The 17,061-nt window shown below is 47.8% G+C and overlaps 1 protein-coding gene across 2 annotated transcripts in view; it reads right to left on the minus strand.

The window, feature by feature from the left end:
- Positions 1 to 1,079: 1,079 nt before the first annotated feature.
- The window catches only part of KIAA0319L (KIAA0319 like), a 29,390-nt gene continuing 13,408 nt past the window's right edge, over positions 1,080 to 17,061 (minus strand). Inside the window, exons 6-22 of one of the 2 annotated variants that reach the window (XM_051774515.1) lie at positions 16,455 to 16,552; positions 15,247 to 15,334; positions 14,093 to 14,185; positions 13,430 to 13,562; positions 12,233 to 12,461; positions 11,364 to 11,487; positions 10,677 to 10,809; positions 9,668 to 9,816; positions 9,231 to 9,382; positions 8,888 to 9,026; positions 8,404 to 8,563; positions 6,840 to 6,982; positions 5,752 to 5,874; positions 5,147 to 5,237; positions 4,698 to 4,789; positions 3,071 to 3,197; positions 2,654 to 2,767 (exon numbers count right to left, since the gene is read on the minus strand). In XM_051774515.1, the coding sequence (XP_051630475.1) occupies positions 3,088 to 3,197; positions 4,698 to 4,789; positions 5,147 to 5,237; positions 5,752 to 5,874; positions 6,840 to 6,982; positions 8,404 to 8,563; positions 8,888 to 9,026; positions 9,231 to 9,382; positions 9,668 to 9,816; positions 10,677 to 10,809; positions 11,364 to 11,487; positions 12,233 to 12,461; positions 13,430 to 13,562; positions 14,093 to 14,185; positions 15,247 to 15,334; positions 16,455 to 16,552 (2,057 nt within the window). In that variant the 3' untranslated portion in view covers positions 2,654 to 2,767; positions 3,071 to 3,087. Of the gene's footprint in view, positions 2,768 to 3,070; positions 3,198 to 4,697; positions 4,790 to 5,146; positions 5,238 to 5,751; positions 5,875 to 6,839; positions 6,983 to 8,403; positions 8,564 to 8,887; positions 9,027 to 9,230; positions 9,383 to 9,667; positions 9,817 to 10,676; positions 10,810 to 11,363; positions 11,488 to 12,232; positions 12,462 to 13,429; positions 13,563 to 14,092; positions 14,186 to 15,246; positions 15,335 to 16,454; positions 16,553 to 17,061 lie in introns of both variants that reach the window. The other variant, XM_051774514.1, reaches the window with a different exon arrangement.

Raw genomic sequence — 17,061 nt, forward strand, 5'->3', positions numbered from 1 at the left:
CAGGGGAGGAGGGGACGGGCAAAGGGATTCCAAAATCCCACAGGGGCTTTGTGCACACACCTGGGCAGGGCTGTGCTCCCAAAGCACCACAGCAGACAGCCCACCCTGGGTGTGGGAGTCCCACCCAGGGCCAGAAATTCCCACCTTCAGCCTGGGGGGGTCTCCTCGCCCCCGTCAGCCCCAGAGGTCCTTGTGCCCCCTGAAGTTGGTGTGCAGAGCTGCCTGTCCCTATTTCTGAAAGCAAGGGCTTCGTGGCACCAAGGATTAACATGTGGAGAGGGAAGAGGCTGCACAGCCAGTGAATACCAATGGGAGCTAGAAATCTAATGGGAGCTCGTGCTGTGCTGTCACAAACCTGCACTCGGTGATGACAAGTGACTACGACCTGCTGGGCACAGAGGGAAGACCACAGCCCTCCCCAAAGCCCAGCCCTGGGTTGGGGTGCTGCCCCTCAGTGCAGTACCCTTATCCCAGGGGCTGTGACCCCAAGGTGAAACACAGAGATGAAGGAAACAACTGCAGCTGAACAAAGGTGTTGGAGGAAACAGCTGCACAGATTTTAATTCCCTCTCCCATAAGCTGCCAGGCTCACTGGAAAGCCCACCCTGTGTCTGCCGTGGGGGGTTCTGATCCCTGAAGCAACCAACACCTGATGGCTGAGCCCCCACCTGCAGCCAAGGGTCCTCCCCAGGAGGGACCTCCCTGGGACAGGCAGGAGGGATGGGCTCAAAAAGCACAAGCCCCCAGAAGCAGAACCTGCAAGAGCCCAAGAGCTCCCCTCTACCAGCACAAACCACTCCCAAGTGCAGCCCCAGGACCACACCTGATCCACCCCTGCAGCTCCAAACCCTCCTACTCCCACTGTTTGTTCATCTTACACCCAAATGAAGGGAAATGCAGGGGGTGGTGTCACCCAAGAGTTAAATGTGCCAGGCACAGCCAGCGCTGGGTTGTGCCCTCTGAGCAGCATCCCAGGGTCAGCCCTCCCTGTGTGTGGTCCCTGGGGGAGCCACAGGCTCCAGTGCTGGGCCTGAGCAACAGCTGATTGCCCCAAAATCAAACTGAGCAGCAGCCACGACTACATTCAGCGAGGGAACGTTCCCTCACATTCAATAGTGTTTAATCTTCATCTAGAGCTCAACACAAATCAGTAGTGCAGCAATATAAATACAACTGAGGAAGTTAAAAGCCTTTTGGCTTTCACAGCTCAAAAAGGAGAAGGAAAAAAAAAGAGCCAATGAAACAAGTTCCAGTTTTTAAATTAAACACAAAGAAAGGCAATGAACTGCCCACCCATCCCCAGAGGAGCAGTGGCATCCTTCATGCCAGCACGAGGCTGAGTCCTGCCCCAGGACAGGGGTGCAACTCATGACAGCAGCACAGTGAGATAGGGGAGCAGGAATGGGAAAGAACCCTCCCACACCTGCCCTTGGGCCCAGGCAGCAGGGACACGTGCTGCTGGCACTGCCCACTGCCCTCAGGTACCCAGAGTTCCCTTTTCCAGCACTAAAGGAGCACACAGGGCTCTGCAGCCACAACACCACGAGGCAAGTGAGCTGCCAGCCCCAGGGAGCAGCCAGCTGGGAACTGCAGAGATGTGCCTGGGATGTGCAAATTTTAAAGGAAAAAAAAAACCCACCAAACCAAAACCCCAGAGTATATAGTGTGTCCTGACTGAGATATGGTTATGGGCCAGCCCCACGGACGGTTTGGTGACCAACAGCAGGTGCTGGGGCCAGGGAACATCTCACAGCTTTGGAATGAAGTCAGATGTTGGACACAGGCACCAAAGGTGGGTGTGTCCCCCCCAGCTCTGGTACCCAGCAGGATCTTGCTGCAGGAGGGGTCTCCCAGCCCAAGCAATTACCACAGGTCAGCTTTTCACATCTGAGCAGGCACCAAGGCCCAGCACTCCCCGTGAGAGCAGCCTGACAGTGATTTAGAGCAGCCACAAACCCCCCTCCTACCTGCAAACTGACGGAGTGTGACCACAGTGTTTACATTCCCCTTCCTCTACACTCCAACAGCAGCCAAGTGCATGTGAAAGGACAAGCCTAAATTAAAATAGTGCTTAAACCATTAGGGAAGGTGGGAGTAAAGGAGAAGAAAGCTGCTGGACAGTACAAGTAGCCTGTGGTTGGCTACTGGAGCCTGAAGGGAGCTCAGAGCACAGCTCAAAGCCTTGACCTTCCTTCTCTGAGGAGCTCCCAAGGCAAGTGAGCTGGAAGTCCACAGGTGCTCCCTCCACTGCAGTCTGAGGTGGGCTGGGAGGGCCCTGCACATTCACAGTTGCTCCAAGTGGTTCTGTCCTGCCGCTCTCCAGATGCCAGCTCTGTCCTTTTCCAACCCTTCTCCTGGGGTTCACAGTTGCCTCCTTCTCCCTTTGATTTCCCTTGAAGTCCAAATTCAAGTACAACCAGTTTTAACTGAACAAAAAGAAACCCACAGAACCGAAGTTATTTTCTGTGAAACGAGTTAGCAGCGTTGTCCCGAACAAACCGGCCTCCAGAGGCCCTGGCAGGGTGGGGATGGGAGCAGCCTTCCCTGCTGAGCTCCAGCCCACAGCAGCCCAAGGGGAGCTACAGGATTTCCTCCCTCTGGCTCTTGGGTTTGAGTGTCACTTGTCCGTTGCGCAAGGAGCCGTTCTGGCTGCGGAGCAGTTTCCCTTTTTCCCGGTCGGGCCACGTGAAAATGGCTTCGTCGCTGTCCAGCTCGGACTCCGAGTGCATCAGGCTCGTGTTGAGGACCTGGGCTTTCTGCCTGCCACCTTGAAGGAGAAACATCCCCAGGTTAGAAATGCCTTTAACACCTTCCAACCACCTCACCTTACTCCATCCCCTCTAAGTCTCCTTTTCCCATCACGTCCAAGAGGCAGCCGAGTCTGACTTTCCTCTGCGTGTCTCTTATTCCCTCCGATGCTGAAGCCAAAGTGATCCTTTTTCAGACACTCTGGCATGTCAGAGGTCACAATGACACTCCAAGCCAGCACAAAGCACAAGGAGCAGGTAGGAAGGCAAATGCTGTGACCAGAAGGGGCTGTGAGTCCGTGTGGGAGCTCTGTCTCCCTGACCTTGCTCGGGGCATTGCCTAGAAAACGCTCCGAGGGCTCACGGCTGCAGTAAGAGAATATGCAGGTGTGTGAGGGAAGATCTCTGCCATCTCACTACCCTCTCTACTCTCCTCTCTGCTGCTCCTGCCTGCAAGGGAAGAGAGATAAATTAGCGGGATGAATTTAGATTAATGCACAAGGACAGGAGAGAGACATTTACTTATATTGTCAGCAGAGGAAATATTTAAATTTAGCTTTTCCTTCTTGGAGAAATGCAACGTTTCCTCTGTTAGCAGAAAGCTCCCTGGACATATCTAGCAGGGAAAAAGACTTTAGTCAGCAGCCAGCCTCGGAAGCAGCAAGATGAGTTCAGTTACCAGAGAGCAAATGGTGAGGCACAGTTACTCCACTTATTGAACAGTGGGTTCTGAGGTGACAGATGGTCTGATGAAAGCAGAGTTGGGTGCTGAGGGAGGGAGACACCCCCGGGTTTCCTTCAAGGGTATCCGTGTTTGAGTAGTTGGGACAGCCTGGTCCTTGGAGGAACAGCTGATCAGCCTGTCCCTGCAGTGCCCTCCATGCTGCTCTTGGGCACTGCTCCCTTTGCTGGAACACCATTAAATGGGATAATACCAGGATGAGCAGTTATTTTCCACTAGCAAACAAGGATCAGGGACTCTCTTCCACACACGGTTAATACAACCCCTCCTCTAAACAAATCCAGGACACACTTCAATTCAAAACACACACTTCAGCAGCTGCAGTGCTCCCTGGCCCTTGGTGGGGCTGTGCTTGGCACATCCTTTCCCACATTTCCCTCCTTTCCTGGTCAGTCAGCAGGTGACCACAGCTCGGTCAGGTATCAGATAAGAACACTCCAGCCTGAAATAACTCCCTGATCTCTGCAAAGCACTGGACAAGCACTCTCAGGACAGCAATGCAGGCAGGAAAATGCTGGCTAAGTACACTGAAGACAAATCCTGCCTCTCTGGAATGGCCAACGGGCCTGTAGCCACACAGAGCACAAAGAATTCGTGGGTCTCCCTCCTAAATGCACCTGCTAACTGGAAACTGCAGGATGAACTAAAATGGGAAATTTTCAGAGCCTGATGCTCACAAGGGCAAGAATTAATAAGTTTATGAACAAGTCATTTGTGGTGGGAAAGTAGAGGGGCAGAAATAAACCTCACTCTCTCCAGTTCAGGTGTTGGTCAGCTTAGTGAAATGCTTAGTGCCACTGGATTCCTGCTTTGCTGTAGAGCATGGCCAGGGAATTGCATATGGGCAAGAAGTGAACTACCAGAACCCAGTGGAAAACTTTAGAGCAGGAGAAGTTACAGTCAAGACCCAGTTTTGGGCTTCCTGGGTCAGGCTGTTCTGCACAGCTTAATGCATCCACTTACCACTTCAGTGATACCAAGTGGAGACATCAGGACCTGGCCAGTTTCAGCCCCAATTTCCAAACCCAAGATTAGATGACTTCACTAAATACCCCATATACAGATCTGAAACAAGCTCTTAGATCTTCTGAGACCCCTCTGTCAGTCCCCACATCCCATTTGTTTCACTCTGTGATTTTAAGTCCACTGAGGAAGAGTTCTCAGTCAGCACTCTGGAAAGTGCTGAGCTCTTCCCTCTCATGTTTTACCTGCTTTGGGATTTGGTTTTAACTCCAGGCTTTCTTGATCCGTTGCATCCAAAATCTTGTATTTGCTTTTTCTTTTGGATTTTCCTTTCCGTCTAAAGGGGAAGTAAAAGGAATTAAGAGCCAGTCCACTTCTGAAAGAGCCAGAAGAAAAACAACCCTGATCTTCAAAGCTAAAGCACTTGCTATTTAGGATTATGCTCACATTACAAAGTGAAACATTAAGATGTTGCTAAGTTGCACATTTATAGGTTAATCCAAATTTTGCTTTTTAACTGAACCCAGAGTTCTGGGACTTCAACGTTTCACTTGAAACACTTAAGTGACAAACCCCAACACCCCAGGGCTCAGCAGATGACCCACTGGGACAATGGGTTTGAACCTTTCACCTCCTACTGCAGCTACTTGGCTCTGAAGCACGGATACAGGGGGGGTTATGGCCTCAGTCCCACCTCTTGCAACAGCAGATCACCATCCAGGACAAGATTCCCAGGGCAACCACGATGACGAAAGATGCAATGATCACATACAGCACACTCCACTCTGAAAGCAAAACCCCAGAGATAAACTTGCTTTGGCACCTCATCCAGTTGACAGTGTGCATTTTAGGGGACTATTCTAGGGAAAGAAAAGGCAAGGCCTGACCCTTTGCAGAATTAGAGGTTGGGATCCCTCACTGAAGCACCACCAGCTCCCCCTGGGAAACCAGAGGCTGGAAATCCAGCACATGGATCCTCACCAGACAAGTTTTAGTGTGCGTTGATTTATAAAATTTGCTTTCCTGTGGCAGAAAAGCCTCTGTATGGGCATGTCAGAAAAGAGCTGTGCTTTATACAGCCAGAATGGACTTCACAGAATGGAGTCTTCACAAGGGAGGCTCTGAAGAGGAGTCGCTCCCCAACCAAGGAACGAGCAGTGAGAGCAGGCAGGGGCCGTCTCCTTGTGTGGGCACCACAGCAGAGGAACTGGGACACAGCAGGAGCCTGTGTCCCTGCCCACCCTGGGTTCCAAACCCTGCCTTCTCTCCAGAGGTGCCATCCCAGGGTGGCTCACGCACCGCAGTTGCTCTCGCCGTCGCCCATCTGCACCCGCAGGAAGTTCTCCATCCAGAACGGGTCACACACGCAGCGCTTGGTGAAGGAGTCGCAGCGCCCGTGCTCGGAGCAGTTCAGCTGACAGGCTGGGGACCAAAACCAGCAGGGTGAAATGACTCACAGGCGAGGCAAACACGGGACAAGACAGTTCAGTAGAGCCCAGGCCTGTAACACCGGCTTGAATCCGGCCCCTCTGCAGCTCAAACACAGCCCAGCCACAACCAAACAATAAATCAAAACATAAAGCACCTGGGCCTCGTGCCAAACTAAAATGTCCCACTTTGCCAGTGACACAACACACATTTTGCCCGATAAATCCTGATTTTGATATACAAGTTATAGAATTTGTGTATTTGTCGAGTCAATGTTTTTGAACAAGGTTTTGATTTTCCCATTCAAACCCAGCCCGTGAGACAGACAAGAAACAAACAGATCCTTCGGAGGGACCAAACAGAACTGAGAAGTGGCTTTTGAAGACCACAAAATCACAAAATCAGGAAGTACTGAAAATAATTACTTTATATAATTTTAGTTTAAAATCTCTAACTGATTAGCAAATGATCCTCCCAGGACTGTGCTCATAAAAGATAAACAGTGCTAATGTAAAGTTGTAAAAAAAATGACAGAAGGGAAATGTTTCCTGCAGACTGATGGGTGTGCTGCACAGGAAATGAGAGTGTTCACAGCTACCAAGATGGGCAGTTTATTGTTTTCAGGATGACACTCATTTTAGTGGCTGTAGTCCATTAACACTGTTTTAGTTTCATAAATATCAATCCACTTTTGGTTTTGTGAATTCTTATCTTCCCAACAACACTACAAGTAAGCACATATAATAAGTTGAATAGTGAATATTGATGGAAACCTGATCAGTTTATAGTCTAACAGACTTATTTTCCTGTTTCCCATTTACTAACACAAAAGCTCCTGCAGTGAGTGCGAGTTTGTGTGGGACGTGTGTGTTTTTAGCACCCATGAAGGTCCTTATTCTGTCAGGTGGCTGAGAAGAAGGGAAAAGACATGAGTGTGTCCCCCAGAGACTCTCACTTACTGACTGTGTTGATCTCCAGGGCCCGGAAGATGAGGAAATCCGACTGCTGCTTCCGCAGTTCGTTCTTCAGCGTCCAGGCCACCTCTCGTCCCTTGAATATCTGATGGGGAGGCTGGTTCTGCACAAAGAACACCATCTTCGTGCTGGAAGACACACAGAAGTGACTATCTGCTGCTTCTCCAAACAGCAGGAGGAGAGCCACACTCCCCAGTCTGTCATCAGAGGGACTAATTCAGAATCTCATATTTATTTGAAGGCCAGACTTCTGGCTCTATTTGAAAGCAATAATAGCAGACCTAATCCTACAGCAGAAAACCCTTCAGGACATCTGATCCATTCATATTTTCAAAGCCAGGGTTAGACTGTTTTTTGAGTTTGCACATCAAGCACATCTTTGCATGTTCCTGCTAAGCACCAAATCTCCAAACTTTAAGGTCCTGCCCTTTTCATCATCTCCTCCCTCCCTCTCTGTGGGATCCTTAGACCTTATTACACCTGGGGGCTCATTTACCTGCTCAGCACAGAGCTCCAGCCACTGGCCTGGTCATGGCAGAGACAGAGAGGTAATATTACAACAGAAAGTGCTGGCTCCTCTGTTCTGAGCTCTCTAGGTTTGCATGGACAATGAATTCTGATTTCCCAGCCACATCAGGCCACGTGGACACGAAGGAATCGATACATCTCTGCACTCAGGGAAATGTGAAGTAACAGCAGGTTTATTGCTGACTTGCTGCAGGACTCTAAGCATGTCCCTTAAATCTTCTTCAGTGCTTTAGCCACCTTAAAGCTACTCCACTTTCAGTAAAAACTAAGTGCAATATTGCACTTATTTCAACAGCCTGCCACTGGTGGCTTGTTGCCACCATCCAGGCAGGCAACATGACCCTGACCCACAGCCCTGCCCAGCAGCCAACCTCCATGTGTTTAGAAGAGATGGAGTTTACTGCAAGCCAAATAGCAACCAAAATTAGCTTTCCTTATCTCTTCAAACAAAAAATACACTGGCTTTCAACATTTTATTGTACATTAGATTGAAGTAGTTGTGTAGGAGGCAAAGCTAATGCAGAACTAGTGGAAGGTGTCCCTGCCTGTGGTGGAGGGTTGGAATTGGATGATCTTTAAAGTCCCTTTCAAGCCAAACCATCCTGTGATTCTATAAACTACCAAGTTAGCATGAAGGTGAGGGTGAAAGGGATTGTTACACACCATCTCTGCTGTGGGGTCAGTGTTTCACCAAGCTCCTGCACTAGGCCCTGTTATATCTCCAGTTATAAATCACAGCTGCAGAACATCCTTCAGACATTCTCCACAATTCTCAAAACCAAATCAGATTAGTTCTTATTTTACAGGTTTGAGGGGAAAAGACATTAGCAGCAGCAGTTTTCAAGGACAATGCACCATCTCCAGAGGGGAAAGATACTCAAGACCTGCTTGGCAACTCTGACCTGAGCAGGAATATCAATGTTAAGCAACTCCACACATTCTGATTGTCCAAACTGCTTCCCCAGAGGAAAGAGCCCTTGGTTCACCAAACCCTCTGTGCACCCTCCCAGATGAATCCCACCTCTGCTCAGTGTAGGGCTGGATCTTTTGCACTGTGATGTCTGAGTCCAGGACCCCCAGCAGCACCCCAATCTGCCGGATGAACATCCCCTTCTGCCGCTCCGTCAGCTGGCTGACGTTAACATCCAGGATTATCTCCACAAGGTTGTTTTTCCTGGGATCTGGGGAGAGCACAGATAATACAGATCTTCAGAGTTTCTATTTAACAGCCTGGGTAGAAGGCAGGTTTTTAGTACCTTTCCAGAATGTTTCTGGTTTACACAGCACTACAGAATGGCACTGTAGGGAGGGATGCAAGCCTGACTTTCACAGGTAACATCAAGCAGTGAGAGTCAGCCCCCAAGAACCACAGGAAAATAGAATCACACCCCCAAAGCTTTTGACTTTTACAGTTCTGAGCTGGACTAGACCATACATTTTAATCCCAGTACACTGTATCCAGAGGACTGTAGGCAAACATAGTACAGCACAAACCCCAGACCCACCAGGTTTGACCTCCACTGTGGTCCTTTCTACATCACTCTCTCCTTTGGCATCTGTTACTCTGAGGTGAAATGTGTAGGTCCCTTCCACCAGATTGGACAGGAGGAGGACAGGATGATGGTCTGAGTTATTTAAGACCTCCTGGAAGGCAGAACAAAGTAAGTGTGAGGAAACAAAGGATCAAACTAGCCTTATATATATAATACATATATCTATATATCTCATACTAGTGATACCAGGATATCACCACAAGATAACAGCACAACAATGAGCTTTACATTTCCTCAGGAGCTGCCAGTGCCACCTTGCACTGACTTTTGTGATGCTTTACAAAAGGAACCTCACCCCAGCTGCAGGGCTGCCCTCGTCCCTTGTCCACAAGTAGCTGACAATCCCCTTGTCATCAGAGGACTTGGATCCATCCAACTCCGCCGTGTTTGTGGGCAAGGTGATGACAACATTCCCAGCAATCTTTGCAACGGGAGGCTTGTTTATCTCTAAATAAACAGAGAGAAAGATCTGGTTATGCCCAATCAGAAATTACTGCACCAGATCTCCCATGTAACCCTGAAATCCCTGTCTGACCCCAAGGAAGAGAAGGGAAGCACTGCATGATTGAGCTGAAGGTACATTTCCTCCAGAAATGGTAAACCTCTGACCCAGGGAAGTCCACTTCAGTGCTCTCCACAGTATTTCCCCCCATTCCTCACTCTTACTGTGCCTCTGAACACAGGTTTTGCTGAACTGCCCAGAGACTTGAGCTCTGCTCGTGGCTGACGTACCTTCTTTGACGATGACGTTGACGGAGCTTTGGCTCTGCAGGTTCCTCTCATCTTTCACTGTCAGAGTGAACTCATATGTCCCAACCTGGAGGCCTGTGACAGTGGCAATGCTGCTGTTGGCATTCTCCAGCTTCACGCCATCTGGACCCCTAACCAAAGCACAGGGGGGTTGTTCAGTTTTTGACCTTTTTCAGGGGTTTTGATCAGTTTAAACTTTGCACAGAGCACGGGAGGCAGCCTCACTCCAAGCAGGAGGCTCAGGCTTAAGCAGAGCTTGTGGGGATGCAAACAGACAGATGGCTGGAAATACAGTGTCCATGACAAAAAGCAAAATCATGTTCTCCAGTTACAGCAAGATAATCCAAAGAGTAAGTGCAGCATTCAGAACAAAAAGCATAATTTCTGGTGGTTTAACACAAAAAGTGGTTCGTTCAGAAAATTGGCTCATGAACTGCACAATGAGTCAATTTTGTAAAGAAAAGGTGTAGAACAAAAATAGTCCTTCATTTATAAGAGCTTTGCACAGACTTTGCATTAGCAAACAGAAAAAGCTACTCAAGTTGCTCATAGGCTTTTTTCTGAATTCCCTAAAGCATTTCAGGGAATTTATAGTCTGAAGGGAAGCACAACAATGAGAAGAGAACACTGCAAAAGCATCAAACAAACTGCAAAAGCATCAAGTTCGGAGGCTCTGCAGTTCTTGGATTACAAGAGTCAGTCTCTCCATGAGACCAAGATCAAATTCCACTGCTGTGAAGAACATGGTTGAGCCACAACCACAGTGAGAGTGGGAGTCAGGCCTAGAGATGAAGGCAAAGCTATTTCTCATGCTCAAACAAAACTCCACCTCTCTGCAATCAAACATAAATCCTTGTCTCATTCAGGTCACTGGCAAAGCTTGTCAGGCCCAATGTGACTGGGACTGAACACAAGGGAGGTGTGTGGGGGTGTGTCCTGTTTGGAATGAAAGATTTGGACACACAAGAACATTCTGGAAGGTGACACACACCGTGTTTTCTCCCAGAGAAAGGAGACTATCTTCTGGTCATCTGAGCTCTTGCTGCCATCTAGAGTGGTGCTGTCCACGGGAAGAGTCAACTCTTTATCTGGACCAGCATCTGCCTTTGGGGGCTTGTTGTTCTCTGAAAGAGGATGGGATATTTTTCATACACATGCCATAAAGGTGGAGCTTTAAACCCCTCCATTAAGAGTTTTTGCCATGATCCCCAGTATCTCTCTTGCCCACCATCTCCTACTTCAATAGTGAGGTTCAGAAGCAGTGAAGAATTCCAACCAGCATTCCATTCACACATGTGCAGTAAAACGAGACTGAAATCTAGCTATTCTGAATTGTGCTCTCACTCTCTAAGTACTGCTCCACTTTTCCTGCCCCTGTCCCAGGACTTAGCACTGTGGGTAGACACAGCTGCTTGGAAATATAATCCTGCAATTATGGTGGGATAACATCAACTAGATTACATTGTGTAAAATAAGAGAACAGCCTAGAAAGGCAATATTCCTAGAAGCTTTCTTTAGCTCATTTAGCAGCAATATACCAGCCCAGAATGGTCCTAAATTAGAGCAGCTTTTCTGAAAGCAGCACAGAGTTACCATAAGATCTAGAGTTTGCTGGCAGATTGTTGCTCACCTCTAACCCCTGGAATGGAAGCAGCAAAGGCAGGGAAAGGCAGCTTACCTGGCTGGACTATCACAGTGACCTCTGCAGTGGACTGGTGGCCAGCAGAATCAGTCACTATGAGCTGGTAGGTGTAATCACCTTCCTGCATTGCAGAGAGCTGCAAGACTGGTGTCCTCACCCCCTGAGAGAAAACATATTCATGGATTAAAAGCAATTCTCACTCAGAAGACTCTGATTCTAAAATAACTATTACCAGCAGATTCCAGGGGGTTATTACCAACTCCTGCTATGGGGGCAGGAGACTGTGCCACTTCAGCATGCAAAACTCTTACAGTTGAATTTATGCACAGCTCCAAGGACACTGCTGGGGGACATAACAAGAGTAATGCCATACAGGCATTCAGGCCTTTTGGGATTCAACAGTTCCCAACTCCAGCAAAACCTCTGGGGAGCCCTGTGCAAATCCCACACACTGTGAACCCAATTCATGGACTTTCTTATTCTATACATTTGGCAGTAGTAATAATCTTTAAAAGAAAAATGATGACAAGGAAACAAGTTCCAGCATTTACTGTTGAGGACTGAGGAGTGTCTGGGCAACATCAGCAAAGTTTAGACTGCAAGATTCAATTCAAAAGTTCCCATCTCTCTCAATCCTCCTTCTTCAGCAGGATTTAAAACTGCACTGCTGAAGAAAGGAAACAGGGTGCCAGTGAAAATCAGTGGCTAGGTTGGTACACCAGCTCAGCCAGGAAGCCAACACCAGCTTTGTGTGGGTTTAATTTTAAGGATATATTTAACCACCATGTGCTTGCTCTGTAGGATTATGAAAGCCACTTGCTGACAGTCAACTAAAAATGGTTTGATCATAAGTAAAAAGCCAGTTAGTGAGCAATCCAGGTGGAACAGAGCAGACCTGCACTGACCTGCATCTCCATGACCTTGCCCTTGCTGTTGGGGCTGAGCAGCCACTCGTAGCTGACGATGCTGTGATCGTCCGTGCTCTGGTTCCCGTAGAGCGTGATGGAGTTCTGGGGCAGGGTGATCACCTGGTTGGGGCCTGCATTTGCCACAGGGGGATAATCCACTGCCTTGTTCACAGTCAGGTTGGCAGTGGTGGAGTTGCTGGCACCATCTGAGTCCACGACTGTGAGACTGAAGAGAGGGAAAAAGAAAAAGCAGTGAAGGGTCGTGGTGAGCTCAGTACACAACACTGGCTGGGGTTACCTCAAATGCAACACAAGAGTTAGGACTTAAGATACTTTTAAAGGCAGGATAGTAATTTTTTTCAGGAGTGAAAAAAACCTGTAGTTTGAGGCCATTTTGCTTTTTCTGAGTAGAAACTTCCCCCAAATGCCCAGTTATCAAGCCTCAAAATGATGCAAGAAATTCAACAGTCACATCCATCTCTCACTTGAAATCCACCAAGCAGTTCCAAGGTGAGACACAGAAGTTCTTTACTAATCCACAAGTGGCCTGGACACAGCATTTCTCCCCCCTGGTAGAATGGTAGCACAAAATAGAACTGTTTGTTGCTAAATCTACTTCTGAACATGGATCTGATTGGTTCATATACCAACTGCTCAGAAGAAAACAGTGTTCAGTTATAGGTACACTGGTTTATTTCAAACAGATCTGCTATGCAGTGATGGACATCACACCAAAATGCAGGCCCAAAGGAAAAACACAGAAACAAACACAAAAATCAGCTGCTATCTATTGCATAAAACCATTAGGCCTTGTTCACTTATCTGGGTCAAACACATTGCATTTAAAAACTGGATTTGAAGACTGCATTTCTTCCTAAGCCTTTACCCAAAGAGTTTAGATTTGACATTTCAAGAGACATTTTGCAGCCTGACAGACCATTCCTTCCCTTCTGCCTTCATCTTAAACCAGGGCTACAAGTTAAGAATAAGAAGTAGCTGGACAGCTTATCTCTCCTGAAGTGAAAAGCAACAAAACTCTACCTGAAAGTGCAGGAGCAGAGAGGACATCACAAAATGGAGTTCTCTCCCTGTTTTGTACTGGTTTTTTTCTTTAAAAACCAGATGAACACTTCAGGAATCTCATCCATTTTACTTTCAGGAGATGAGAACTGTTGACTGTCGGGTGTGACCTACCTGAAGGTGTAATTGCCAGGCACCAGGTTGGTCAGTGTGAGGATGGCAGTGTCACTGGAAACCTTCTCCTCCCGCAGGGGACCCTTCAGCTCTTCCCAGTGGTAGCTGACAATTTTATCATCATCAGTGCTCTCTGTTTTAATTATGGAAGAAAACACACATACAAGGAGCTGGAAAATGTTGCTTCTCAGACCCCACATGGTCAGTCTCTACTTCAGTCCTGGGCTTAGTGGGCAAAGGCATTTTTGGTCCAAGCCCAGAGTCTCTGTTATGCTCAGACAACCTGAATTTATTTCAAGAAACTCCTGAAAAGCTCCAGTGCAGGCCAGGATTACTGAAGGTGATAGCTCAGTAACTAACATGTCTGAAGCTCAACGCAAGAGCCCAGTAATTCTGACGGGCAGTAATTATTTTTTTATTCTAAGCAGCAACCTCCAGAGCTTTTCCTTATTTAGGAGATTGGCTCAGGTCAGTGCCCTTCAAAAGGGAACACAGAGAGGTGTTGTCATGTGTGTTCCCCTCTCGTGGCAGGACAGGTTGATTCTTTTCCCTGAACTGTGTTTGGGAGTGTCACAGCTTCTCTTAAACTTTGTGCAAGGGGCCAGCCCAAAACCAAACACAAACCCCAGCCTTAAAGCTGCTCCTAAAGCTGCAGGTACTCACGGCTGCCGTCGATTAGAGTAGAGATGGTTGGCAGTGAGATCTCCTGGAACTGTGGGGACACGATGGCAACAGGAGGCTGGTTCACCCGGGGCTCTGCAACAACAACAACAACAACAACCACCACCCAGCTTCACCAGGGCACTCCAGGCCCATCCCAACAGACAGCCCTGCCAAGGAGCTGCACAACTACCAGCGATGTGATTCATGCTCTCAGCAAGTTCTACACCAGCCTGGGCAGTCAATGCCAGCAGAAGGGATTTAGAGCAGCAAGGAGGTGAACTGCCACCACACCAGGGCTCTGGGAAAGGAGGCACTGCATCAGCTCGCCCATACTGGGTCAAGCAGTCCAGTACAGGCCATTCTAACAGAGCAGCACTTGCAGCTTCTTGCCAAAGTCTGGTTGCTGCTCTGAAAAATGAATGGTTTTGCTGCATGCTGCCAGCTGCAGGGTCACTGCTTATAAGGAAAGGATCATTCACAGCACCCAGAAGGCCAGCCATGCACTCCTGCTAATTTAGGGAGTGCAAGAGCCCTTCTTTGCCCACAAAGGTGGTAGAAAAAGAGTTGTTGTGCAAAAAAAAAAGAGTTGTGCAAAATAAAGGGGTTTTACTGCAACCTGTGGTTGTCTCTTTACACAGGCCATCTAAAAAGTGAGACAGTCAGCACAAGCTCCTGTATCTCCATCAGCTCATCTCCAAACCACGTCTTACAGTAAGGAATGAAATTTGACTATGGTTGGAAATGATATTCCTTACTGGACAGGGAAGAAAACAACCTCCAAAGGAGCTTCAAAGCTCTGGCTTCCCTTCAGTTTTCGCGGCTGCTGCTGTGAGGTTTTTGCCAGGTTGCAGTTAGTTTTTATGGAAGCAGTGGCCCTCCAGGGTGAGGTGTTTGCTGAGCACTTCTGTGTCAGTATTTCAGCTCTTTTATTGACTGGCAGGCCTGATGCAGTACAGCAGAAATACTGTGTGTTACCAACAGCTTCCCATCTCGGGAAATGACTTAATAAATATATATATACACTGAGTTGAGAGCACAATGAGTTTTCACTACGTTAAACCACAGTCCAGTTAAATAAGAAAACTCCATGACACCAATGTCATGGCTTGCCAGAGACAGGTGAAGTTAAGGAAAGATTCAGTCCCCCCACTCACTTGGGTTCACTGTTACATTCACATATCCCTCTCCGTGGGCGTTCTCCCCATCCACCACGACTTTGAACTCGTACAGACCAACTGTCAGCTGGAAGCAAACACAAAGGATTATTTACCTACAGGTTGGGAACACCTTGTCAGGAGCTGTGGGAAGGTCAAGTTCCTGTGCTTTGGCACAGGAGCACCCAAGCAATTATCCTTCAGCCTCTGCATGCACAGCAAAGGATGGTTTCCAGGCCAAAATGGTATTACACATGTTTTAGTTCACAATGGCTATGCAGAAAAGACTCATATTTCTCTCTGCCATGGGATTGTCAGTCAAGCTTTATTTTCCAGCAACAACAGGCAAACAGAAGAGAGATAACAGAGATTAGTTCAGGTTGTCTGGCTACAGGGATCTGTACTAGCAGATTGCATTTGAGATGAGAAAGGCAGCATGTAAGAAGAAAATCTCTTCTTGTGTGTTTTTATAAATGAAAGTGTTTCTTCTCTTCCTTCTATGAGCCAGTGACCCCTTCCCCACTCACTGCTGAGCCAAAGGACCAGGTGTTGGCCAACAATCATGATACCCTAAAGGTTGAAATCCTGACAGAGAGAGGCACACTCCTTTTGAAGGGCTTTGCTCTGCATGATATCCTGACTGAAGCCTGTAGGTTTTTTTTACAGTGTAGCAGAACCCAAGATGCTCAAATGAATGTCTCAAATACAGAACTGTATATCCACAGTACTAAAGTCATTTCCTTGTTAAGAATCCCCGTGTGCAGGAACTGGCAACCCTTTCCCTGGTGGACCTTTTCTAAGGGCAGAGCCAGGGACATGCTACAGGATATTCCACTTATTAATGGAAGCAGCAAGTTCCCTTTTCAGGGGGCAGTACAAGGCTCAGACCTAACCAGACCAGCACACAGTTCCAGGAACATTCCCACCCCTGTGTCCCTGCTAAATTGTGCCATTTGTGTGCCTTGTCACACTGCTTGTAGGCAGCTTGTTACATCCTGAAATCAATCGATTCTTTCCCTCGTGCCAGATCAATCTCCTTTTTTTAAGAGCCTTAGAAGAGGGCTCACAGTCAAATGTTGGCTGCCTGCCCATCATGCAATTTCCTATTCATCCTGAAATCCCATACAAGTCTTTTCCTGGCTGCCAGGGTCCCCATCTCCTCCACTTGGCATTTAACACAACAAGACACGAAGAAGCAAAAGCTTTACCTTAGACAACTTCAGGGTCTGGGAATGCTTCCCTGCCATTTCTCCACTGTAGTCTTTTGGATGAGTAATCAATTCCCACTCATAGGAATACGTGGTTCCTTAAGAAAAAAAAGGGCCAGATGTTTATTTTCAAAGCCTGCCTTTGTGCCATGCTAAAGAACTGCAAAGGTATTAAACATTTACAAGGCACATTCTGCTGCACTATGGAGAAATGAGACAGCTTGGAGTTTGGGCTGTGGCTATTTGGGAATATACCCAGGAAAAGAGACAATCTGTGCTTCTAAACTCATTTACTCTGGAGCCAAAACCCATCTTTCAGCCTCTAAGGCCATAAGGAGCTTTGGAACAATCACAGCTCCAGGATAGTAAGAGAGAAAAGCCTTATCACGCCCTCCAATCCTGCAGACACAAAGTAACACTGGTTTTGGAAGGGGAATGAATCAATCCCTGCTGCTGCACAACACAACCACACACCTGCCTCTCCTCTGCAGCTCCCACTGCCACCGTGGGCAGAGTTAAGATAAGAACTTTACAAATACCTGCCAACAATTTGCATGATGAAATGAGGAGTGTACAGAAATGTGTTCCTCAGCAGGCCAACCCCCCA

Source organism: Manacus candei, unplaced genomic scaffold, assembly GCF_025592945.1.
Source record: "Manacus candei isolate 608988 ecotype Guabito, Panama unplaced genomic scaffold, ASM2559294v1 h1tg000204l, whole genome shotgun sequence".
In the NCBI taxonomy this organism is placed as follows: domain Eukaryota; kingdom Metazoa; phylum Chordata; class Aves; order Passeriformes; family Pipridae; genus Manacus; species Manacus candei.